Here is a 26,591-nt window from a genome sequence, read left to right as displayed (position 1 = left end):
GAATACAGTATTATACTCAAATTTAATAGTTTTAACTTTATTCCCTAAGATCTGTTAACTTGATACTGGTACATATTATCCAACAAGAATTTGATGAAAAAAATGAAGCTGCTAATACTAAACATAATTCTGATCGTCTCCTATAGCTGTATGTACATTCCAATCAAGGAAAATAAAAAATGCAAGTCTGTATTTAGTCTCATCCAAAGACATATATATGAGTAATAATATTTTACTAAATTAACTCCTCTCTGAGCGCAATAGATATTACCTTATTTCACCTTACAATAATGAAATCAGGTGAAACATATACTAGCTTACATATAAAAACTTTAAAACTGAAAAAACTACATCTATGATAAGTTAATGCATAGTAAATTAGACAAATTTTGTAAGCAGGAAAGGGGATTTTTAGCTACCATTTTATATCCATATTAAAGCTACACAGTCTAAAACCACATGTTCCACTTATAAATATATGTAAGTTTCTGAAATTAGATACTTACAGGTTGTAAGCCCATCCACATTGGGAGGGAGATAAGCTGCTGTACTTGACTCCGTATCAAGTCTACTTCCTGTTTAAAGCATGAAGAAACCAAGTTTATAAACACACCAGCACTTTAACCTAAGTCTTTACATAAGGTACGTACTGCCTTTTTAAGTCCTGGGGGGAAAACATGCCATCAGTACTTTCAAATTAATGATATTTTATTATTAAGAAGTTCAATACTTTTTAAAAAGATACAGTCAAGGGCTTCCCTGGTGGCGCAGTGGTTGAGAGTCTGCCTACCAATGCAGGGGACACGGGTTCGAGCCCTGGTCTGGGAAGATCCCACATGCCCCGGAGCAACTGGGCCCGTGAGCCACAACTACTGAGCCTGCGCGTCTGGAGCCTGTGCTCCGCAACAAGAGAGGCCGCGACGGTGAGAGGCCCGCGCACCGCAATGAAGAGTGGCCCCCGCTCGCCACAACTAGAGAAAGCCCTCGCACAGAAACGAAGACCCAACACAGCCAAAAATAAATAAATAAATAAATAAATTTTTAAAAAAGGCAAAAGCTGAAAATAGTGTTCAGCATTTGTTTTAAAAAAAAAAAAAAAAGATACAGTCAAGCCTCATTACTTGTAGATTCCACATCGGTGAATTCATCCACTTGCAAAAATGTATTTGTAATCCCCAATTCAATATTCCCGATGCTTCTGCTGTCATTCATTGTCAGCACAGAGCAGAGGAAAATGTGAGCTGCCCAACACACACATTTCCAGCTCTGCCTTCTTGCTTCAGCTCTCATATTATACACTAGCATCTTTTTTTGGTCTATTTACTGCTACTTTTTCACATTATTGTGTTTTTTGTTGGTGATTCTGCTATTTAAAATGGCCCCAAGCACAGGACTGAAGTGTCGTCCAGTGTTCCTGGGCGGAAGAAGGCTGTGATGTGCCTTACAGAGGAAATATGTGTGTTAGATAAGGTTTGTTCTAAGTTACAGCACTGTTGACCATGAGTTCAATGTTAATGAATCAACAACATGTATTACATAAGGTGACTTTAAACAGAAACACATAAAACAAAAGTTATACGCTGATCAGTTTGTTGTGACCAGAGGCTTGCATGAACCTAACCCTGTATTTTCCCCAAGAGCAATTGTTCAGTTATAGCTAATTCAGTGTTCACAGCTACTTTATAGAGCATAGCTACCTCAAATAATGAGAACTGATGGTAAGCCGAAAAAAATAAAGTATTTCAATAATAAGCTAGCTTTTAAGTTAATTAAACCTAGCACCAAACTACTAATACTAATTAAATGTTGTTTTTGTTCAATTGCTGACAAGGAATCCCATCTATTTATATTTGCTTTTTTAAATTTAATAAATGTTAAAGAGATAACAGTGACACATCATAAATCTTTTTCTTATGTCTTTACAAGATCCATGTGAGGTACTACATGGAAACAGATAATAATCATCCATCTACCAAGACTGTTTTCAGGGTAAGAAAAAACCCCATGCATTCTCCTGTATGGGTCTAAATGCACTATCAATTCAGAAGCACCTATCTTTAAATAAATAGGTATATACCTTCAGATAACCACAGTAGAGAAGCACGAATGAAATAGTAATTACTGTAAATATTTATTTTTTAGAAGATAATCCTATGAAGAATGAAAAATGTGTCATACACAACCCAAGAGACTTTCAAAGATCATCCATAACCACCCTTAAACAGTCAACTCAAAACATAACTCTCCTGCTGACCTGCCAGCTTATGCATGAAGTATGACTGAGAAGTAATGAAACCATGTTTTTGTGTATAGCTTACACACACAGATCTCATTACTCCATGTTCATATTAGACTCTTTGCTGCTCTACGTTTGGAGAATTTCAGTTCTTATTATCATTTTACTTAGAGGCTAGATAGAAAAAAGGAGGGATCAAGTCCAAATCTATTAAAAAGCAAACAGATCTTATAAAAAGATTTTACTGAGAAGGGGCTGAGATCAAGCTGTTAGTATTACCCTCATTCCCCACTACTATGAAGAGTTGGCTACAGAGGTAATCTCATCTACGTTCAACTGAAAAGAACAAGAACACTTGAACGTTTCCCCAAAAGATAAAGTAAAATTACCAAACTATTGAAGCAATGATCAAGAAAAAGCAGTAAGACTGTCTGTTCATGGAGTGAAAATTCACCATCAGTTCCAGCTAATGCCGCTGTCAAGATACACTTGAAAAAGAATGGGAAGTCATCTGGCTTCTTCTTAAAAGTCTGAAAAGAAAAATAAAAATCCATTTTGAAATGGCTTGCTCACCTCTTTTTCTCCTTTAAGCAAACACTGGTGGACTTTTTAGCAGTCCATTAACAATACCTAATAATTACAAAAAGATTATTTGCTTTCTCATTAACGGTAGCAAGTCAAATATAGGTTTCTGGCAGGACTGTGTGAGAGTTGCAGAAACGTTCAGCTAATAAAATAATGGCTTCAATTCTTTTATTTTTTTCTTCAAGGATTAGGCTGGTAATTAGCTTAGGCTTTCTTTTCTTATTAAAGATCTAAAGTGTTTTAACTCTTCTAATTTAAACAAAAGAAACAACATCTTTAGCAAAAACGAAAGTCTTCCCACTCTAATCTCAAAGACAGCCTTTCCTTTATATTGTCTCTTTACTCTTAACATATAACATTAAAAAAAAAAAGGTAAATAATGTAAATATATTCAAGCCTCTCTGTGATCTATCTCCCCACCTAGTTTCTTTCTGTTACCTCTCCCTTCTTTCACAGGCATGTGCTCCAAATGTGTGGCCTACACTAGTTGTTTTCACTTACTTCTCTACAACAGGTTTCCACCCACAGCACTCCCTGAAGTTGTTACAGCTGTCAAGTCCAAAGGACTCCTACCAACACTCAACCGTTTTTCAATGTGCTGAAGGCTCCTCCTCCTTTGTCACTTTACAGAGCAGTGTTCCTAGGGTTCTAGCCTCATTCTTCTTTTCCCCCTCCCATTACTTCACCTACCATATGCTAATGATTCTAAATACACATTTTCAGTCCAGGTTTCTCTAGACCCTTAGATTCCTTTGTCTACTAGACAATTTCACCTAGACATTCCAAAAGCAATTTAAACTCAGTAAGTCCAAAACTCAATTCAATAATTTTGTACCCTCCAAAGTATTCCTCAACCCTCTTCTACCTATCTTGGTAAATGGCACTCTCATCTTTTACATTTAGTTGCCCAAGCCTGGAAGGTTATTGGAAATAATACCTCTCCCTGCTAAAGCTACTTCAATTATCAAGTCCAATCAATTCTACTTTCCAAATCTGTGTGTAACCTCTTCTCTTTATCTGTCCTGTCTTTTCTCTGGTTCAAGCTCTAATCACCAAAGTGGTCTTTATAACATGCAAACTGATCAAGTCATTCTCTGGCTTCCCTCTCCCTTCCTTTGGTAGTTCGAAGCAAATTCAAGAAATCCCTAAGATCTCTCAATAAGACAAGGCCCTTAGTTTACTCTGGGTTCTAATCTGCCATACGATGATAGTCACTTAATGAATATTTGAGTGAAGTGTCCATGGTTTTATCTTAAAGAATGTTAACACCTTTTCATTTTGGAGACCATCCCCTCAAAAGAGATGACAAGTATCCATGCCTTTCCTTCATTTAAAAAAGTACGACTGGAGGGAAAGAAACTCTTTTGATGAGCTGACCATTTCACGGTGGCCAAAGAAAGCCAAGATTTTGGACCTCTACTAGCTGAGATTACAATAAAGCCAAGATTTTGGACCTCTACTAGCTGAGACCTCTACTACAGTAGAGGTGCTACTACAGTAGCTACAGGAGCACAGTCAATTAGAAATGTCAAAAAGGGAAAACAGATCACAAATCAGAGACAAAGAGAAAATTGAAATTACAATATACCTGTCTCGACTTTGGAAACACTACCTTATTCACATAAAACTACAAATATATACCCCCTGCTGTGAAACAAGGCACTGAAAAATATTATCTCATTTGAGCATTATCTATTTGTGCTACTTAATATAAATTTTACTTTATCTGATGTAAAAGTCTTTATAACTCATGCCACTCTGTTTTAAGTTCAAAGCAGAAAAATAACTCCACATTCATAATTTTTCAATTCACAGTAAGTTAGTTTAAAGAAAGTATTGAAACTGAAAGAAATCTAATATTATTTTTCATACATCCATTCTTTTTCTCAACATTTATTATTGGATAAAGTTCTGTTCTAAAAACATTATTTATTATTGGTAAAAAGTTTGCTACTTTGTAATGGCTTAAGTGAGCACAGTAAGAAAGCTATGAAGTAATTTAAATCTGTTACCTCCCATGCAGGGACATTTTCTCTGAACTTCTCATTCACCATACAGCAGATTGACATTAAATAGGCTTTGCTGGACACTTCTGGAGAATAATTCATCCAGAGGTAATTTTCAAGATACTGGCTGTGGAAGAATGAAAAGGCATAGAATATTTCATTAGTTACCACCACTTCTTTGTAATATATCACTTCCCTGAAAAAGCCTAATTATTTATAACTTTTTGAAAATCTATATTTATAGTTTGAGAATCCTTCACAAATTTACCTATAATGTAGGTCAGTGCTACCTACTACAAACATATGTAGCAAATGTGGCTTTGGAGAATGAGTCTTAAACTTTCAAAGTAGGAAGACCTCAAAGGTTATTGACATATATAATTATCACCATTAGAGCACTGGATATTCCCTTATCTAAGGCATTTCGTGGGGTAAAAAATAAAAATATCCGACAAGTATCAGCTCTAAAATGAAATGATATGATGGGCAGCTTCACAGATAAATGTATCTGAGAAATTAACATGAACTCACATCAGGACCAAATGATTTCTGGAAACTAAGAGACTTAACAATCAAAAAGAGGATTTGTTACTTAATTTACAAGGTATTCAACATAAGTCAGTTTTCAAGGAAACTGGCATTTCCCCCTCAAGATGCCAAAATTCTTATTCTAAGACTTTGGTGAAAATATTCCTAAACAAAATAAGCATTTCTGATTTCTAAAACAAAGCTTAGCCATTTCTTATTCAGAGTAATTATAAACATTAATTACTGTACGGGGTTGTAAAATACTCTCAAGCACTAATGCAAAAAAGAAGGACTCCACATGCCCCGGAGCAACTGGGCCCATGAGCCACAATTACTGAGCCTGCGCGTCTGGAGCCTGTGCGTCTGGAGCCTGTGCTCCGCAGCAAGAGAGGCCGCGATAGTGAAAGGCCCGCGCACCGCGATGAAGAGTGGCCCCAACTTGCCACAACTAGAGAAAGCCCTCGCACAGAAACGAAGACCCAACACAGCCATAAATAAATAAAAATAAAATGACTAATACTCTTAAAAAAAAAAAAAAAAAGAAGAACTTTTTGTTCCCATTTTAAATCACTCCACACGTATTACTTTTCAATCGGTTACAAGTGCACGGGCACATACATGCACACACAGAGTTATGCATTTTAGATTCTGCTGTAGCATATAATTTTTCTACTTTCTCTTATGCTTCAAAGGTCTGCTCACGTTGGTATTTCTACGGGTCTATCTTTAGCAATCATTCTTGCTTAATTTGCAACAGCCTATGAAACCGGTAAATAGTATTTTATCCTAAACAATGGCCAAAAGGCTCCAAGTTAGAGACTACTCTTTCATAAATAAAATGCATGAAACTTTGTATCATTCCTTTCTTATAAGCTTAAATTTTTTCCTGAATTATGCCCTTTAGAACTTCCATTACCAAGTCTGTTAGTGTGAATCTGTCTGAAATCTCTTCATTTCATGGCAGTTTAGCTGGTGATAGAATTCTTTCTAGGCTGATAGTTCTAATTTTTTTCTATGTACTAGTCTCATACTACTATCTTCTCTGTCATTACAATTGAGAAGTCTACAATCAATTTGTTCTTCTTCCTCTTTGAGTAATCTGTCTTTTTTTCTCCAGCAGATTTTAAGATCTTTACCCTGTCACTGTTGCTCTGTTCACAATTTGCTATATATACTTCCTGAATCTAAAAGACTCATATGTTTCAACTGTAGAAAATTCTTAACCATCATCTCTTCTAAAACGATACTCCCTCATTCTCTCTAAATCTCTTCTGAAACTCCTAATGGATCTTCTCATTCTAGCATCTAGATATCTTAATTGCCTTGTATACTTTCCATCTCTATTTCTCTTTGCTAATTATTTGTTAATTTCCTCAGATCTAAACCCCTATTCACTAATTTCCTCTTTAGCTGTGTCTAATCTATTTAATTTGCCCATTGAGTTTTGTAATTTCAATGATTTTTATTTTCATTTTCCCCCAAACTGTCCATCTTTAGTGTCCTGTTTCTTGTTCACATATTCTATGTGTTCTTTTATGCCTATAAGAATTTCAAACATGATTTGATAGTGTGTATTAATTATATAATTACCTGGGATTTTCTGGGGGATATCTAATTCTATTCTTTATTGTCTCAACTAAATCTTGCTTTAATGTCCTTTGTAATTGGGAGTTTGAACTCATCTTTACCAGGGTTTTAGCTATAGGATTTTTTTTGCAGTATAGTTGGAATATATATCCTTTCAGAGTATCTTTATATTTGTTCCTGCCAGATGCCCCACAGATATCATTGGCTTGCCACAGTTTTTAACAGTAATGTCTTGGGTATTATCTGACTACACAGCAAACTCCAAACCTATTCTTTACATTTTTCAGATGATGAATCTGAGAATATTAGAGTCAATGATTTGCCCAAGATGATGCAGTTATCTCCATGATATACAGATGATACACACCTGACTCCAAACTACATCTCTTTAACCCAAACTTAAGGACTGTTCAATAATTCCTTGATTCTATTTTGGCAATCGCAGCAAATGTAATCTATATAATAACATGTCCCTCTGACACATTTCATCAAAGATTTGATTTCATCACTCTCCTGTACCCAGGCACCTCCTCCATGCCATCTCACTTTCCACTCTAGCAAGAGACCATCAATTATCTCTACTACAAACTTGAGACTCATTATGTCTGGAGGCTGGCACAGAGAAAATGGCATTCTCACCCAGAAATTATTATACATAAAAGTTCCTAAAAAAAAAAAAAAAAAAAAGTTCCTGGAAGGTAACAACCCCCTTTTTCAGTTATTAAAAATCTTTCACTGTCACTGGTGCCTTCAATATGTTCTGCTGCTTTCTCCTTCAGTTCCTGCAATTCTCTTAGTATCTGATATTTGCCAGGACCATAGAATTCTGGTTTTATCCTAATCATATATCAGCATCCTCTTGATTTTTATTTACTTTTCTTCTGAAAGATGGCATGATATGATGAAAAGGGCATATTAATCTAAGGGCCAGATGGACCCAATTTCTAGCCTCAGTGCTCTCTATAAAATAAGGAAGCTCTTACTGGGATTATTATGAGGATTAAATGAGATCAAGTATTCAGTGACAATACAGTTCTTAGGATATAGTAGGAGTCTACTTACAAGTTAATTCATAGCTATAAACTTCAATTTCTCTCTGTAAAAATAATAAGAACACCTACATCATGACATTTTTTGTGAGGATCATATCAGTGTATGTAGGGAGAAACAGTTGTTAATAGAGACTGACTTCTGATGCAGACTAGACCTCAAGAAGTGTGGAGAAGTGGAAAAACCATGAGCTTTGGCATCAGATATTGGCATCCCAGCTCTGCCAATTACTTAAATGCATTATCTTTAACAAATAACTGCTCTGACCTCAGTTTCTTCCTTCACTAAGTGGAGAGTATAATACTGACTTTGCAGGGTTTCTGTGAGTGCTCTGTATGTAAAATGTTTGACAATGTGCCTAGCACAAAGCTCAATAAATGGCAGATACTACTATCATCAACAGCAACCTTGGCTTTTACTTCCAGCCTACTGGCAACACCTGGTTGTAATATAATCTAAATTGTAACCTAAAAATTATATATTCTCTTCTGTCTGAAATATTTATCAGTGGCTTAGGTCAGAACAATGCTGGCTTAGTAATAACAAGTTAGCCTGGAAGGAAAAAATGGCTACAGAATGCATTCCAATTTACTCCCATTATCACTAGAGGAACCAAAGAAGAGTTCAGAAATTGCTCGGCACACACTATCTTAATTAGTGAACAACAACTCAAAATACAAGTTACACTAATAATGGAACATCATCTTTGAAAACAAAGGCTATCATACACGTATTCCAAAAAAAAGCCAATCACAAAAATATAAATCTTTTAAAATTTATAATTATTTTCTTATCCACTCACAGAAATGTACAGAAAACTTAGCTAAAAGTTAAGTCACACTGTCATCTTTAACTTCATCAAGTAAAGCCTTTAAACTCACCTAAATTCCAAGAGCATTATCTTTCTGATGGCAAACCTAAAAATATAAAAATAAATAGTAAAAATATTTAAATAGAGAAAATAAACATTTCTGAGTTACTAATGCAGATGTATTTTGGAATCTTGTTTTAATACTGACTCACATATCAGAATAATTATATTTATTTATGCATTGAAAAAAGCAAATTTTCTTTTTATTTTTTGTTTGTATTTTGTTTCAGATAGTTTATTTTACTTTTATAAACTGTCTAAGAACAGTTACTTATATCCTACCCATATAACAAACACAATCAGCACCATGACATACGAGGATACAACACATAGATTAATAAGCCAAGTAATTTTAATCAAAACACAAGTGCTCATCAATATTCATAATATTAGATCACAACTGCCAAAAGCTAGCCTGTCTCAATTTCTTAAGCACTGACTAACATTCTTCCATTTAATAATCAAATGAAAACATTCTGCTGAAGTCATGCCCTCCTATAAGCACAAGGGACACATGTATCTATATCACAAACATGGGAATCAGGCTTCTGTAGCCTTGACATTAAGTTTAAAATATTAGAAAATTGTGGCGGGAATATCAGATATCTCTTTATACACTTTAAAAATCAGAGTGTTTTGTTTTATATGGATAAATGATGCAGTAGTTACAGGGTATCCTTCCAAAGGTAGGTTCAAACGTCCACTAATTTAGTTTTATCATTTTGTATATTGAAAATAAAGTAGCCAGACCAGAACCATGCCACTGGATATTAGCCTCCAGCTTTGAAAATTAAATGAGTATGCATTATAAATTTATAATACCCCAAGAGACCATTATCCTGTCAAAATCCTATTCCACTGATTTCTGATCTCTTAAATAGTTTCACTGAGCAAGCAATGTCAGAGAACTTTAGTGAGAATGAAATGAAGGATTTAACTGTGCAATAGCACAAAGACAGAACACTGCCAAGGCACTGGCTTCTACAGCCAGCCAAGCCACTGAGAGGATACAAGAGCTTGTGTGGTACACTCTAGATCTCCAGCTGCAGGCATTTCACTTTATATGTGTGTTGGACAACAGAATTCAGGGCCTGCTATGCAAATACCTGCACCCTTCATTTCTTCAGCCACATATAGGACCTCACTGATGAAAGAAAGAAAATCTTGGCTCACGAGATAGATCAGTATTCTAGTCATGATTTAGTGTTACCTTGGCAACATCTTTAAACACCCTGGGACCCAGTTTCCTCATGTACAAAAGAGGTGAAGTGGTCAATTTTTTTTTCCTATGGATGACTGGACAAGTGAAAAATCAGTTTTGATGGGGCAAGATAATGCAAAAACACTCAACTTCTCTTATAGCGATCTTGGTGGTATTCATTAAATTGGGGGTTTTACACTTCTGCCAGTAAACTTCCTGAGACAGATAAAGAACTTAACTAAAGGTATACATATAAGATATAAAAATGGGTCTAGAGACTAGATATTATGCCAGAAAATCTTTAAAGATAAGGATGAAAAGTTATAAGAAATAATGAGAAATATAAATAAAGGATTTGGGGACGGTTATTTTATTAAGTTACCAATATTTACTGAGAGCATGCTTTGTAAAGCCTGACTCTGGTCAAGGGTTTAACATGCATTTCATTAACTCCTCCCAAAGCTGGATAATTTATGTACAATACACTGGGCCTATTAACTGTATTGTTAACTGGATGATTAAATTTGATTGAAGAAAAAAAAAAAAAGAGTGGGGAGGGGTAGGCAAAGGGGGGTTTTTTTGCTGCTATAATTGCCCTCTGCTATCTCTCTTGGGATATGGTTGTGTGAAAACATGAGGTCTGGAGCTGTGGCAGCCCCTTTGCAACCACATAGGGAAAGCCAGAAAGTTTGTTAAAAGGCTGACAAAGACCCTCACATTATGAACTTCTGAACTACCTACTCCAGATTTATTGTTAAATAGATGATTAAAAAATCAAATAATAATTGTGAACAAAGGAAGCCAGCCATAAAAGAGTACATACCATGTGATTCCATTTATTTAAAGTTTAAAACCAAGCAAAACTAAACTATAGTGTTCACGTTTGCATACTTACATATTTAAATGGTAAAGCAAAGGGCACATAAGGGTTTGTGGGATGCCAAAAGGTTGGTTTTTTTTACCTCAGTGGTGGTAAAAATTCAGAAGGCTAAATGTTTCTGTACATTTTATGTGCTTTCTGTTAATTTCATAGTAAAGAGGTTTAAACATTTTTAATAAAAAGAAATATAAACACTGGCAAAAGTAAATTGCTCTAAAAGTCATCCCTTTTTTTTCTTTCAGTATAAAAATCACTTGGATGGATTAACAGGATTAATAATCATACCAAAGTGTGTGGGTTAAGAGAGTCCTAAAGGGCAAATGGACCCTGTCCTATTTAAGAACAGAGTATTGGATAAGAGCCAGAGAACAAGGATTTAACAACCTGGCGCTGTCTGTATCTATGGTAAAATACCTTGGGCTAGTTACTTAATCTCTCTATATCTCAGTTTCATCATCCATAAAATGAGGATAACAGTAACTATCACAGAATTGTTGTGAGGATAAATACGCTGCTCTATGCAATGTGCTGAGATCAGAATCTGGCACATAGTAAGCACTCCAGAAATGACAATTACTGTTACTTTAAATATTTTAAAATCAAACAGATAAAAATACATTAAGACAAATTCATCAAATTCACCAAATCTGATAATGGTAAGGATAGCAAATATGAATCTTTTGTGTAATATACCACATACTACAATGGGGATTGAACAATATGGTATGGTATTTTAAGATCTATCTAATTTTAAGATTCTAGAAGTGATCATTTATACCATAAGAATATAAGAACTGATTGATTTAATTCCCAGATGCCTCCTAGGGAAATAGGGATGATGTACAAAAAAATGTATATTATAAGAACCTTAATGTATCATATTAAGAGTGCCTTATGGCTATAAACTGCCCATCTTGATAGCCTACAAACAAGTTAATAAATCTTACATTAAGCCATTCCCCAATAATGAAGAAGCTACGAGCATATAACTCTGCAAAACAGCTTCCACAAGGCACTAGTCTAAAAAAAAAATGGTCATTTAAATTTTTAAATATACACTACAGTTTTTGTGCTACACAGGTGCATTATTTAACTTTTTTGAACTTAGAGATTTGGGGGCAAAATGCAATCAGTTCACTTTTATTCAAGTGTTTAAATGTGTACAAGATGAGAATATGGCTGTTAAGAGTGCCGTGATAAGATTCAGGGAGCCCCGCCAACGACTGTTACTACTTTCAGCAATTAAAAATGACTTAGCCAAGTCTACGTAACTTAAAAGTCGCCAGCAGCTTTTAGTTGTTAATTATATAAAAATTATACTCAAGGAAGCAATATTAGTAGCAAAGGTTTAAATAAAAAACCCCAAAAACCCTAAGCAATCCATTGGAGTGAAACCCTGTTCTACAAAGAGGCAGAGAACTAGTTCTGAAGGTTCAAGGTAAATTCCAGATTGGTATATCCTTAATATATAATAAAAAAGGGTCCTAGAATTTATCTACCCACTCATCTTCAGTTACCTTTCCTCAGGCAATTTCCTCCATACCCACACTCACACCAACAAGTCATATGTTACATATCTGCTCAAATGTGATATCTTTTTCTTCTTTTATTGGAGTACAGTTGCTTTACAATGTTGTGTTAGTTTCTGCTGTACAGCAAAGTGAATCAGCTATACATATACATATATCCCCTTCTTTTTGGATTTCCTTCCCATTTAGGTCACCACAGAGCACTGAGTAGAGCTCCTTGTACTACACATTCTGTTCTCATTAGTTATCTATTTTATACACAGTAGTGTATATATGTCAATCCCAATCTCCCAATTCATCCCACCCCTGCTTTCTCCCCTTGGTGTCGGTACATTTGTTCTCTACGTGTCTCTATTTCTGCTTTGCAAATACGTTTATCTGCACCATTTTTCTAGATTCCACATATGTGTGTTAATGTACGATATTTGTTTTTCTCTTTCTGACTTACTTCACTCTAAGAGAGGATCTTTGCCTGATCATCAATCTAAAATAGCAGTCCTGTCGCTATACCCTAATCCCACTTTAATTCATAGCACTTACTACCTGCTGATACTGTATATATATGTATATATTTTGTCTGTCTAGATAAGAATTAGAACACAGCTTCATGAGTAGAGGCTTCATCTGCCATGTTCACTGATGCACGCTTAGCATTGAAATGGTGGTTGATACAAAGTAGGCTCAACCCAGTCCTCTCTTCAGAACTCTACACTTAAATACCCAACTGCTTATTCTACATCTCTCTCTATAGCTCTTTAGTGGCTAGAATTCAACATTTCCAAAGGTGACTACTGATCTACACCCAATCCCACCACCACCAACAACAGCAAAAGTCAGTAATGGCACCAAATCACCTGAGAACCTTTGCCAAAAATTTTGGAGTCATCCTTGATTCCTCCCTTCCTGCGTTCACCACATCCAACCACCAACCACTTCTCTCTCTCTCAGATTGGTAACTCCTCTCTATCTCAACTTTCCAAGCCAGTCCGTGCCATCCATCATTATCTTCAATCTGACTACAACAATGTTCACCTAACTAATTTCCTGCCTCTTGCTCTCTCCAAAATTTTAAAATACCACCATCATGCTTCACTGGTTTCCTATTTCTCTTCAAATTTAAAACAAACAAACAAACAAACCTTAATATGGTCTTTGGCCCTACCTACTTCTACAGGCTCAAGAATCGATTGCTAAAACAAAACAACTAGAGGACTTCCCTGGTGGCGCAGTGGTTAAGAATCTGCCTGCCAATGCAGGGGCATGGGTTCGAGCCCTGGTCTGGGAAGATCCCACATGCTTACATTAATCATCAATGTCAGTAAAATAGTCTTTTATTTTTAAGTGCTTTTACTTATGTTGTTTGCATTCTTAGATTCTTCTTGTCTTCATCTTGCCTGAAAACTTGTTTCTTAAAATAGTTTGCACAGGGACTTCCCTGGTGGTCTGGTGGTTAAGAATCTGCCTGCCAATGCAGGGGACACAGGTTCGAGCCCTGATCCGGGAAGATCCCACATGCCGTGGAGCAACTAAGCCTGTGCGCCACAACTACTGAGCCTGTGCTCTAGAGCCTGGGAGCCACAACTACTGAGCCCACGTGCCACAACTTCTGAAGCCTGCGAGCCTAGAGCCGGTGCTCCACAACAAAAGAAGCCACCGCAATGAGAAGCCTGAGCACTGCAACGGAGAGCAGCCCCCGCTCGCCACAACTGGAGAAAGCCCGCACACAGCAACGAAGACCCAACGCAGCCAAACATAAATAAATAAATAAATAAAAATTTTAAAAAAACAACTGGCCTCTTATTTTGACACTGCCTTTACAATATTTAGTAAAATTTACCTCCTAAGACTCAAACACATGAAAAAAATAAAATCTGAGATTTTATAAGGTCTATGACATTCATAACACAAATGTTCCTATTTCATATTAAAAGTTACCTTTTAAAATACTCATTGGGCATATATGTCTACAGGTGCAGATATGGAAATATGCCCAAGACACATTGTTTAAAAAAAAAAGTCATGATGCAGAATGGTATGTAGAGTATAAACTCTTTGCTGTTTAAAAAAAAAATCTAAGGGGTAGGGAACTGGAACAGATGTATACATAAATAAAGAAACTGAGAGTTAAGGGACAGGGAAGAAGATGTACTGAAACTTACCCTTTCTGTGTACTGTTCAAAATAATTTTTATTTTTTATTATATATATAGTTTGTACATTATGTACAAAATACATAATTTATTATTTTGTATTTAATTATTATCATGTATATTTTACTTTTCCAATTTTTAAATAATCTTTCAAAAAGATTTATCAGAAAATAAAATTAGTATTAGTTGAACTGAAATTTTAAAATCTCCATATTTACTCTTCCTCACATTCCTTCAAAAACAAAATAAACCCTTAAGAACTTAATCCCTCTAATCTGAGCCAAAAATTAAAAGGCAAAAAAATATCTTACGCCTCTTCAGCAGCTAGATATAGTTTTTCTAGTCACCATCTCCTTGATGACCAAATCAAAAAAAGGAAGGAAAGTTCCAAGTTTATGATTACATTTAGTTTAGAAGTTCAGATGAGATCCAAGTTAGTCCCATCTACTTCCTATGTATGAAAATTAAACTCATTCCTACCTTGATTTGACAATTTCTTTCTCATATATATCTTCAATCACCTGTTAAAAATATAAAAATGTTTAATATCTCAAATAACTTTTTTTCAGACTCTAAATTGAGAGTTTTCAATTACTGAGATTACACAAAACAAGGTAGTTTAGGAAAGCTATCAAATATCACTGCTATTGAAGTAATACTTAAGAGATTTTTTATAATCCCATTATATCCCTCAAAATGTAAAATAACAGAAAGCAAAGTAGTAGAAAAAAATAAATAATAAAATATATCTAAATAAAAATAATTCTAGAAATAATTATTAAAATGATGTATTTATTTCATTTCTAGGGAAAATAAAAATTCACAAGATCAGGATATTTTTTAAAACTTAACAAAGTATATAAATGTTATCAGGCTCCACCTAAGTTAAGTGCTTTCAAAAACCAGAAAGTAAATTGAAAGTGCAAAGACATAACAGAAGCAAATGCTAATCATTACATCCTGTTTTCCAAGCACATATGATAAAACCTCAGAATTTCCATTTACTTGGGTTAGGGTGGGTAGGATGGTATAATACATAAGAATTCTGGTTCTGGGGTTGGAAGCCTGGTTCAAACCATCCACCTTTACTGCTGAAGACTACAACCTTTGCAAATGCATGACTGCTCTAAGGCTCAGTTTCCCAGTATACAAAAAGAATCTAATAATAAGAAGTACCCCATGGGGTTGCTATAAGACAACACATGTAAAGAATTCAGTACAGGTCCTGGCACATGGTAAGCCTTTAATAACAGTTATCAGTAGCAGAAGTAATAGTAGTGCTAGTGACAAGAGTAGTTAAAAAAAAAACTTACTCTAAAATTATGAAGTACTTTAACATGGTATAATATTATTTTATGGCAACTATGTCTTTTAACTGTTCAAAGTATATTTCTCAAATAAATGTTTGTGGGTGGTAAAGGGAGGAAGACAATGAGGCAAGCAAGTCTTAAATTTGTATGAAATTTTCTGTCATTGCTTTTCTGTTTATCAAAATCCAAATTAAATAATAAAATGAAGGGTATAATCTTCTTTAAATACCAACTTATAATAAAATTCTTCTAAACAGGCATACATAGCTTCATCTAGTATTAACTAAAATGATCTGAATATAAATTTAATTTCTAAAAACCTTGATCTGGGCTTCCCTGGTGGCGCAGTGGTTGAGAATCTGCCTGCCAATGCAGGGGACACGGGTTCGAGCCCTGGTCTGGGAAGATCCCACATGCCGCGGAGCGACTAAGCCCGTGAGCCACAACTACTGAGCCTGCGCATCTGGAGCCTGTGCTCCGCAACAAGAGAGGCCGCGATAGTGAGAGGCCCGCGCACCGTGATGAAGAGTGGACCCCGCTTGCCGCAACTGGAGAAAGCCCTCGCACAGAAACGAAGACCCAACACAGCCATAAATAAATAAATAAATAAATAATTTAAAAAAAAAAAAAAAAAAAAAACTTGATCTAATTAAGTTCAACTCAATCTAGTAGTGTCGTAAAGATATTTTTGTTATTAATGAAAAATAACCCTAGAAACCCCCAGACCCAACATATACAAGCACAAACATACACAAACAGCATATAGTAAGATAAAGCAACCTGGTTGATAATTAAGAGTAATTAATGTATATCAAGTTTATGAATATCCTCCTGATGAATAAAATGGGATTGCTGGCAAAACAAAAATTTATTTATAAATAAAACATTTAAGCTCAAATAATGTGAGAAGTTTGGGATTAAGTTCAGTTTTAATAAGAGTGCCTAGAGTATCACAATTCAATTGACAATGGCAAACTTAAAGTGAGTCTTCACTACTTGTTAAATGGTATGCATATGTTAGCTCTATAAGACCTCTCTTTAAGAACCTATGTCAATGAGAATTAATCCTCCATTAGGAATTCTGCCTTTCGTTTACTCTAAATTGTGTCACCTGAATCCTAAGTCCCTTCCCTAATTGAATATGATTGGCCCTCAGTCATCTAATTCTCTAAACAACTCCCACCTCTTCCACCATTATTACAGATCTTTATTTCAGTTCATCAGCCTAAAACTAAAAGAGAAAACAATAGATTTTATCCTAGATGAACTGTCAAAAAAACTGTAGGAAAACTGATGTGTATTTACAAAGATATTCATTACATGATCACCTAATAATGATAAATCAGAACAATCTAAGAATCTATAAATAGCAAAATCCACACACATTTTTTAAAAAGCTTAAAGGAAATAAAACAAATGATAGTAGAGGTTATCTCTGGGTAGTTATTTTTATTTTCTTATGTGTAGCTTCTGTATTTTCCAAATTTTCTATTATGAGTAATTATTAGTTTAGAAAACCATTCATTTTGACTTTTAAAAAAATTATAAAGAGCTTCTGTCGAATTAGCTCTTGAAAAAGATACAAAGAGCATACCTATTCAAAAGGGATGTGGCAAACCAAAAATACTTACCTTTATATCAAAAGGTGATTTTTTCTTGATGTGGGGAGCCCAGTATTTACATGCTAACTGCAAAAGTAAACAGTATAAACAGTAAGTCATAGATTCATACCACTGTAGATTCATACCCCTAACAGACTGAGATCATTCAGTGACAAGCTGTTTCTTAACAGGGCGCTACTGGCACAGGGCGAGGCGATAGAGTAATTTACCTATTAAGGGGACTATATGGGCTTGCAGACCAGTTAGCATCTTTGGGCCCAAACCACTGAATGCCAGTAATGCCCTGCATGGCACCCTGCCACTATGTACTTTTTAAACTACTCCTATGGAAACAATAGGGTGAAGTTAATAACCACAGTCAAACATCTTCAGCATAGAGCTAATGAAACCCAGGTCTAGAAAGATTAAATGAGCTGCCCTAGACTACAATTAGTTAACAGGTGAGCCAGTACTAAAAAACAGATTCAAAATCCTCAGGAATGTTGATTTGCAAAACAATAATCTTTAAGTGATTAGTACACACTCAGGCACACCTAAACAAAACCTAAAAAAAATTGTAGTTTATCAGTGGGTTATTACCAAGAATAAAAGAGTCAGTATGTTAGATTTCAGCAAAGCAGGTTTTACCTGAAAAATGTGAATTTAAATACATATACAGGGGCACCTCAGAGATATTGCAGGTTTGGTTCCAGACCACCACAATAAAGCGACTACCTCAATAAAGCAAGTCACATGAATTTTTTGGTTTCCCAGTACATATAAAAGTTATAATTTACACTATACTGTAGTCTATTAAGTGGCAATAGCACTATGTCTTAAAAAAAACAATGTACATACCTTAATTTAAAAATATGTTATTGCTAAAAAATGCTAACCATCATTTAAAAAAGTGAGATCACAGAGTTCAGATATCTGATCTTCTTAAAACTAAATTTTAACCTCTACATCTCACTCATTCAATAATAATTAAAAAGCCCCTTCTCTGGTCAGGTGTGCCAGGTACTCAGAAATAATGGAGGAGGAGGGGCAGGGAAATGGTAGGATCCCTACATACTCTCTGTCCTCATCTCATACCATCCTCCCTCTTACTTCTTAAGTTCGCTCTCCTGGCTTCTTTACATACACACCATAAGGCATTTCCACTTGCTACTCCCTGGACTGTTTCCCTGCTCTTCCCCAGACTGGCTCCTTTTTTGCATTCAGGTCTTAGCTTTTGCATTCAGGTCTTAGCTCATTCGGGTCTTAGTCAGGACTCTCCTGACTGCTCTTCATAAACCCCACCCAGTCTGCCACAATGCCGTTTCATTTTCCTGATAGCAATAATCACTGTCTGAAACGACACTGTTCATTTGTCTCACTCATCCCTCTAAAATGTAAGCTCCCTGAGGGGAGGAAACTAATAACTTTTACCACAAAAATTCAAGCATATGGGAAAAGGGAGTTCTAGTCTAACTTGTCCAGAAAAACCTCTCCAAATTAATGCAGATGGATGACAATGAATTAACCATATAAGAAAAGGTAGGGGAAAAAATGAAGTAGAGGGAACAATGTTGAAAGGAGGTGCCAGGAGGTGAAAGATTGCATGGCACAAATAAATGCAGTTCAGTATGGCTAAGAAAAGGAGAAAAAAAGAGAGGAAACTGGATATAAGCATGGGCCAGATCACAAAACAAGGTGAATGATTCCAGTCATTATCCTAAGGGCAATTAGAACTCTTTAAGGAAGGATTCAAAATGACTCTTATGCTTCTGCCTTGGCAAATCTGCTGAAACAGGGCACAGAGAAGAAAGAAGCAAGTGAGTAATAAGTTCTGCATAGAGCTACTTGCACTCTTATCCAACACCCAAAGCAACAAATAAGGATTAGGAAAGTTGCTGAGCGCTACAGGGCTATGTTTCCCCATTCAAAGCCAACCGCGGTTCACCATGCAACACAATAAACAGGTTTTAAATGAACGCTCTCCGACCACGGGATTGCTTTCTTCGTAGATGCATGTATTTGGAGCAGGTGTCTTGTCAGATTCTCACCATTCCTTTCAAAGATCTAGGTTGCTCTAAGGCTAAGAATAAGCCTATCCCTCCTTCGACCCTCAGTTCAGTATCACCTCTGCTATGAAACCTTCTTGCCCGTCTCAGGTGACTGGGGTGTTCCTTCTGTGAATCCATCGCTCCTGCAACGAACTCTTAACACAGCAAAGCTCGCATAATAGCTTTCTTTTCACGTGTCTGTCTCCCCTGGAACATGAACTCCTCAGGGCAGAGCCTCTTTCATCACGGTCTCCCCAACAGCTAGCACAGTTGCTGGCACACAGCACGTACTCTTTAGTAAAAAGACTTGAGTGTATGAACTGACAAACGAATGCCTCCTCGGTGCTCCCGTTCCCAAGAAAAATCCCACCTCCTGGCCTCGGGGCTTCAGCGTCCTCACCCCTTCACACACACCAGACTCGCCCAAGCGCACCTGAGTCACGAACTCCGCGTTGATCTGGGACACCGTAGGGGCCACGATTTTCTTGGGCTGAGCAGGGGCCGTCATGGCAGCACTCTCCTTCCGCTCCAGTGGAAAAAAATGGACCGCTCCGAGCAGCGGTGAACCCAATACACTTCCCCCTAAGAAGCGACTGCGGCTGCCTAACTCCGAGACGCAAAAACCCGCGGAGCAGAATATCCTCAACACTTATAGACCATAAGGATACGCGCACCGCAGCTGGTACATTCTTCGAGAAGCGGAACGGAACGGGGCCGGAAGTGCATGCAAGCGCTGGCTCTGAGCTAGAGAGGCAAGGGCTTCGACCTCTCCCGCTCCTGCCCCCTAGCGGGAAGCTGAGAGAAAACACCCAGGGAGACCGGATTGATGTCTTAGTGACCAGGTAGATGGTGTTGGTTAAGGTTTTCTTGTGGTAGGGTCAGGGAGGGAAAGGGAGACTTGGAGTTTCTTTCAACCCTATAAAAAGCATTAGTGAAAAAAAACCTAAACGGGGAATGCGAGGCTTGATTTTAACTGTTTTTTAACAGATTCATGGAAATATAAATTAGCATATAATGAACTGCACATATTTAGGGTGTAAAATTTGATTTTTTAAAAATAGTCATACATATGTGAAACCATCACCAAAGTCATAATAATAAGCATATCCAATGTTCCTAAAATTTTCCTAGTCCCTTTTGCAATCCATCCCTATCCCATTTCTACCCACCCATTCTCAGGCAATCACTGATCTGCTTTCTGTCGCTATAGATGTATAGACTAGTATCCTTTTTATAGAATTTTATAAATATGAAAATAATACAGTATGTACCTTTTTTCTTTCTTCTTTCACTCAACATAATGATTTTGAGATTCATCCATGTTGATGCAGGTATTAATAGTTGGTGCCTTTTTATTGCTGAGTAGTATTCTATTTTATGGACACACTACAGGTTGTTAGTCTGCTCATCTATGGATGAACATTGAATTGTTTCCAGTTTTTGACTACTACAAATAATGCTGCTAAGAGCATTCGTGTATATATGTCTTAATGTAGACATGTGTTTCCCTTTCTCTTAAGTAAATACCTAGGAGTGGAATAGCTGGATCATATGGTATGTGTATGTTTAAATTTTTAAGAAACTGCCTGTTTTCCAAAGTAGTTGTGCCATTTTATATTCACACCAGTAGTATATGAGAGTTCCAGTTCCTCTTCCTTCTCACCCACACTTGATATGGTCAGTCTCTTTAATTTTAGCCATTTTAATAGCTATGTGGTATATCTCACTGTAGCTTTAATTTGTATTTCCCTAATGACTAATGATGTTGAATGTCTGTTCATGTGCTTATTTGCCATCCATATATCTTCTTTGTGGAAGCCTCTATTCAAATTGTTTGCCCATTTTTAAATTGAATTGCATGTTTTCTTATTACTGAGTTTGAATGCATACCTCTACCACTCCCAAATCCATATATAAATTAAACATGTACCTCTAGTAAACTTTCCCTGGATGAACACAGGCAAGAAACTGGTAACATGGTTGCCTCTAGGGAAGAGGAACTGGGGGAGGGGAGAACAGGAGCAAGGGAAGTCTTATTTTACATTTTACACCCTTTTTAAACTTTTGAATTTTGTAACATCTATAGCCCGTTTGAAAATAAACAGTTGTGATGGAAAAAACAAAAAAGTGTCTGTAGATATAGAAATTAAATGTGGAATCCTTTTTTCCTTCTACTTGTTATTGTATAAAGTTTATTTATAGAGCTAAAGATGAAAATTTGCATGATCCTAATTTTAAATGCAACAGATTTTGAATACATAAAGTATCTAACTACACTTTATTTACAAATGGAGTCTATACAACAAGAGGTAAAATAAGATTTTCTGAATAGCTTTTATGATGAATCTTGAAAGGTAGATAAGATTTTGATAATCAAAAACATCAGGGACAATATTTCTAGTATAGTCATAGCACAGATAAAGCCATGAAAGCAGGTCATGCTGGGAGAATGTTGGGAGTGAGCCATCAGGCTTAACATGTCAAAACCTTAAAAGCTAGAGAAAGGAGACTGTATTTATCATGGAAGGCAATGGGAAACCACTGATTGGAAATCTACTTTTGGAAGATGACTTTTCAGTAGTTTGTTAGATGGGTTGGAATAGGTAAAGTGGGGATGGGAATACCAGTTGGGAGACTATTGCAAATCTAAAGCAAAAGTAACATGCCTAAATTTGGGTTCTGGCAGTAAAATTGAAGAGGAAGGAATAAGCATGGAAGACACTGATAAAACAGAGTAAAGAGAAATTCATCCTAAGCAGTTGAAAGAATAGTGGAACCCTGTACCAGCAGAGAAGACAGAAGGTAGAAGTAGATTTTAAAAGGAAAAGATAGTTCCATTATATAGAGACACAGTCTGAGGTAGCAGGAGGAGATCTGGGCAGTGATGAGCAATTTATTTGCCAATTAACATTTATTAAATTTGTAATTTATCTTATGATTTTGTGGCCAAGAGGATATTAAGCCAATAAGCTCCAGATCATATGTGGATCTAACTATGTGAAAGGTTCTAATTTATAATACCTAGTAGATTTATGAAAAAATGCAGTATCATAATCTTTCTCCTTCTCTCTCAAACTCTCCCTCTCTCTCTTCTTTTCATATCACTTCTCTTAGCCAAGTTTTTGAATGATGGTTTTGGACATCCTCAAATTATAATATGTTCATTTTATAACTTTTCTTTTATTTTACAAGCTTTCTGTAATGAGTTTTGTAAGTAAGGAAGGGAGAAAGCAAAGAAACCAGGTAATCAAGAAAGAAGTTTCAAAACACAATATTGTCAATAGTATCAAATGCTTCAAATAAATCTAAAAGGACAAGAACTTCAAAAAGTCCATGGGTTTGGAAATTAGGAGACCATTGGTGACCATTATCAGTTTGTTGTAGTAAGAAAAAGAAAATTTAATTCAAATTGATTTTAAAGTAAAGGAAATCTATAGGTATAAATAAAGTCTAGAGATAAATTAGGCTTCAGGCAGTTGATCAGGCTTCCAGCTCCATTCTTTTGGCACTGCTCCCCCTACTCCTCCCACCCTACTCTGCTTTGTGTTTTGACGTCATCCCCAGACTAGCATTCTTCATGGTACCTAAACGGAGAAAGCTGCTCCACACTCACTTCTCCTTCCTCAATCACTGAAATAAGTACAAGGTTTCACTCTGATCAGATCAACTTAGGTCAGTTCTTCCAGGCCAATTACTCTGGCTAAGGTAGCACTGTGCATAGACTGGCTTAGACTTGGGTTACCCATCCCTTTAAGTCATGATGAATGTTCTGATAGAGTTAGACTGATCATGACCATTGCTGGAGCTGCAGTTAAGATCAGTCCTACCCAGAATACCTGGCTGATACACAGTGAAAGAAAGAAGGTGTGGTTGCAACTAACAATGCCTACTACAATGATCATTGATAGAACAGCTCCCAAGAGGTGGTGAGGAAAACACTAGGTAAAAAAGGGCTAAGAAGCTAATGAACGAAAAGGCAATGGAGGAAGTAGGTGTAATGAATTTTCAATATCTCTGACCCTAAAAGGCAAAGAGTAAAATATAACAGTAACCAAAATAATAGGTAAAACTAAAGTTATTTGGCCCAACTGCTATCTTTTTAAGCTTGGTGCAGTGGAAATTTTGATTGCCTATCCATTCCTCCCTTCTTTCCAAATGCAACTTCAAATTTGACCAGTATTTGTATTATCTTCAGGCAACCTTGTGCTTGAAGGAAGTAGGCTGAGGCCCTGGTCCAGCTCCACGTAATTCTATCTCCTTTGTCAGTGGCTGGTTCAGGAATGTGGCTGTGAAGCAATTCTGGCAGGTGAGAGAGGTAATGTTCACTGTAGACGTCTAGGAAAGTTATCTTTGCTCTTGGGGGAGTTTCTCGATCTCTCATTCACTCACTGTCCCACCCTCCCCCCATGAAGGAAGCATGCAGCCCTAATTGCAAACAAAGCATCCTAAAACCATAAGGAAAATAACCTTGTCATTGTGAAAGGCAGAGCAGATGGAAGGAACCAGAGTCAACTATATGATTTAACAACCCTAGGGTTTATCTAGTTGCTGGACTTCAAGTTGTATAAGCCAATAAGGTCCCCATTGCAAGAAGCAGTTTGAGTCAGGCATTCTGCTATTTGCAGCCAAAACCATCATAACTGAATAAGGAGCACATGAAATTTTCTTTAAGGAAACCAATGAGAGGGAAAAACTAAAAACACCAGAAAAAAGAAGGGACTAATGATGAAGCTCCCAGAAGGAGAAAGAGAGCAGGGAAAAGCTAGCTTCAGGAAAGTGGAAGAACATTATTATTCTGAGATACATGAGAAAAGTAAGGAGTAAAGATAGACATTTTTGAGTGAAGAGGAGGGAAGTTTAGAAAGTTTTGGATTGGCTTTGATCTCAACATCTTAGAAGGCAAACTATTCCAAGAATGAATGAAAGGCTCTAAACGAAATTATAGATTTACAGAGAAGGTAAGAGTTTGTAATAATGACTCCATTCATTTCTTCCTTTATACATCCAGTATATATTTGAGGATGTAAAAACATTACAGATACTGCTTTATACTTTATGTATAAAACATAAAATCATGCATTCTCTTGCTTTCCAGAAACATGTAGTTTAGCTCAATGGTTCTCAAAGTGTAGTTTCAATACAGCAATAACAGCTAACCTGTATAAATGCAAATTTTCAGGCCCAACTCCAAATATTGAATCAGAAACTCTTGAGGGTGTAGCTCAGCAATCTAGGCTTTTAACAATCCCTCTAGATGATTCTAGTGCACACTATAAGTTTGAAAACCACTAGTCAACAGTGACGATTAATAGAGTTATGAACAAAAAGCAGTGGGAGCACAGGGAATAGAGTGCTAGGGTAAATCAAAACGGCTTCCAGAGAAGCAGTGTTTAAGCTCAAACTTCAAAGAATGAATAGAAGTTAGCCGATACAGATGCAAAGTATTACATGTTCCATATTGTTTAATAATACCATTGTACCACTTTTCTTTTTCAGTTATCTTTTTTCCTCTAATAGAATTTTGTTCTCTAATAGAATTCTAGCAGTTAGCCCTGAAACTCTAAGCCCTTCTAACTGGCAATAAGAGAAATCTCAACAAGAAAGGAATTAAATGTTTCCTTTCACTGCTTCTAAAGAGCAGATATTCTGCATGAAACAGCCCTTGCCAATTCACTTCTAACAAAGGATTCTTATAAGATATGCAGACTTCAAACACTGGTGCTATCCCTTAAAAATGTCTATAATTCTCATTGGTTATCTCACATAATGTAAATTGAAATCTGTTTTCTGCAAATTAAACACTTTATTTTTCTTCCATAATCACAGACTAAAAACAAATAAAACCTAGCTCAACTAAATCTCTTCTTTGAATACAGTATGAGAGTTTGTATCTAATTTAAATTAATACTACATAGATAAGATGGAAGCGGGAATAACAGGAATATGTATTGGAGGAACTAATTTTGTTTCTTTAGTACAAATCTGGAGAGGGAGGCCAAAGAGGATGATAAATGGATAAGCAGATAAATCATGTGACATGCAATGGAGTTAACATATCCATTTGTAGGTGATAAGGAGCTATCAAAGAAACTTAACATGAACAAGGAAGTAAACGATTAACTATCCATGTAGAAAGCTCAGAAGGTAGAAAGTAGACTGGAGTGGGCCCAGGAAAGTGTTTGGCGATCAGTACCTTGTTCCTGTATTATGTGGTTTTCCCTTTTAAAAAAGTTCAAACTGTGTAATTAGAAACTTTATTTTTAAAATATTCTAAAATTTGAATTATTCAAGAATCACCATCTACTTTCCTTCAACACACATTTTGTCCTAATAGGCCCTATTGTAGTACAAAACAAGAAACAATTTCACTAACTAAGTCAATCAAACTACTTCAGTAAATAATCATGCTACAGCCTGGAATTGCCCAAACAAAAATTCTTCTAATTTTCTTTACAGATATTTAAAAGTTTATTTTTTTCAGAAAACCAAAGCAACTGATTCAACAATAACGGTTCTAGCATGCAGCAAGTCATCATTTAACATCTAATGTTTAAACTTCTTATCATGGATGTATACAGTTTATTTTCATTCCTATAAAGTTTCCACAGCTTGTAGTGATAATAAAAGTAAATAAGTATTTCGTTACAGGTACTTCAAATAGCACTACAGTACCTCTTCGACAAAATTTTTACAATATTCCAACTTTCAATATGAAACAGCTTAAAAAGGCATGGGCCAAAAAAAAAAAAAATGTATAGTAGTATCACTTAGGCAAATAAAGTCTAATAATCATACAAGCACAACACTGTTAGGATTCTCCTGTTAGGGTTGGGAAAGGAGTATATGAGACATTTACTTCAAATAAAATTACATAAATAGCTTAGGAAAATTCCCAAATATATAATTTCAGACATATTAAAGAAAAAAACCCTTGAACCTTTATTCCTGGAAAACATGAACTAGTTATCCCTTGCTTTTATGTAATAGATGTGTTCTTAAAAAGTTTTGTG

General features: G+C 36.0%; 1 protein-coding gene across 3 annotated transcripts in view; it reads right to left on the bottom strand.

Annotated features, from left to right (window-relative positions):
* Positions 1-20,297, bottom strand: part of AQR (aquarius intron-binding spliceosomal factor) — a 114,221-nt gene extending 93,924 nt beyond the window's left edge. Inside the window, exons 1-7 of one of the 3 annotated variants that reach the window (XM_036842335.1) lie at positions 20,015-20,297; positions 17,564-17,620; positions 15,103-15,143; positions 8,874-8,909; positions 4,834-4,954; positions 2,626-2,766; positions 507-575 (exon numbers count right to left, since the gene is read on the bottom strand). In XM_036842335.1, coding sequence (XP_036698230.1) covers positions 507-575; positions 2,626-2,766; positions 4,834-4,954; positions 8,874-8,909; positions 15,103-15,143; positions 17,564-17,620; positions 20,015-20,089 — 540 coding nt within the window. In that variant the 5' untranslated portion in view covers positions 20,090-20,297. The remainder of the gene's footprint in view (positions 1-506; positions 576-2,625; positions 2,767-4,833; positions 4,955-8,873; positions 8,910-15,102; positions 15,144-17,563; positions 17,621-20,014) is intronic. The other 2 variants (XM_036842334.1, XM_036842336.1) reach the window with 2 other exon arrangements.
* Positions 20,298-26,591: the final 6,294 nt, after the last annotated feature.

The sequence above is a fragment of the Balaenoptera musculus genome, chromosome 2 (assembly GCF_009873245.2).
Source record: "Balaenoptera musculus isolate JJ_BM4_2016_0621 chromosome 2, mBalMus1.pri.v3, whole genome shotgun sequence".
NCBI lineage: Eukaryota > Metazoa > Chordata > Mammalia > Artiodactyla > Balaenopteridae > Balaenoptera > Balaenoptera musculus.
This window is presented reverse-complemented; position numbering and strand designations above follow the sequence as displayed.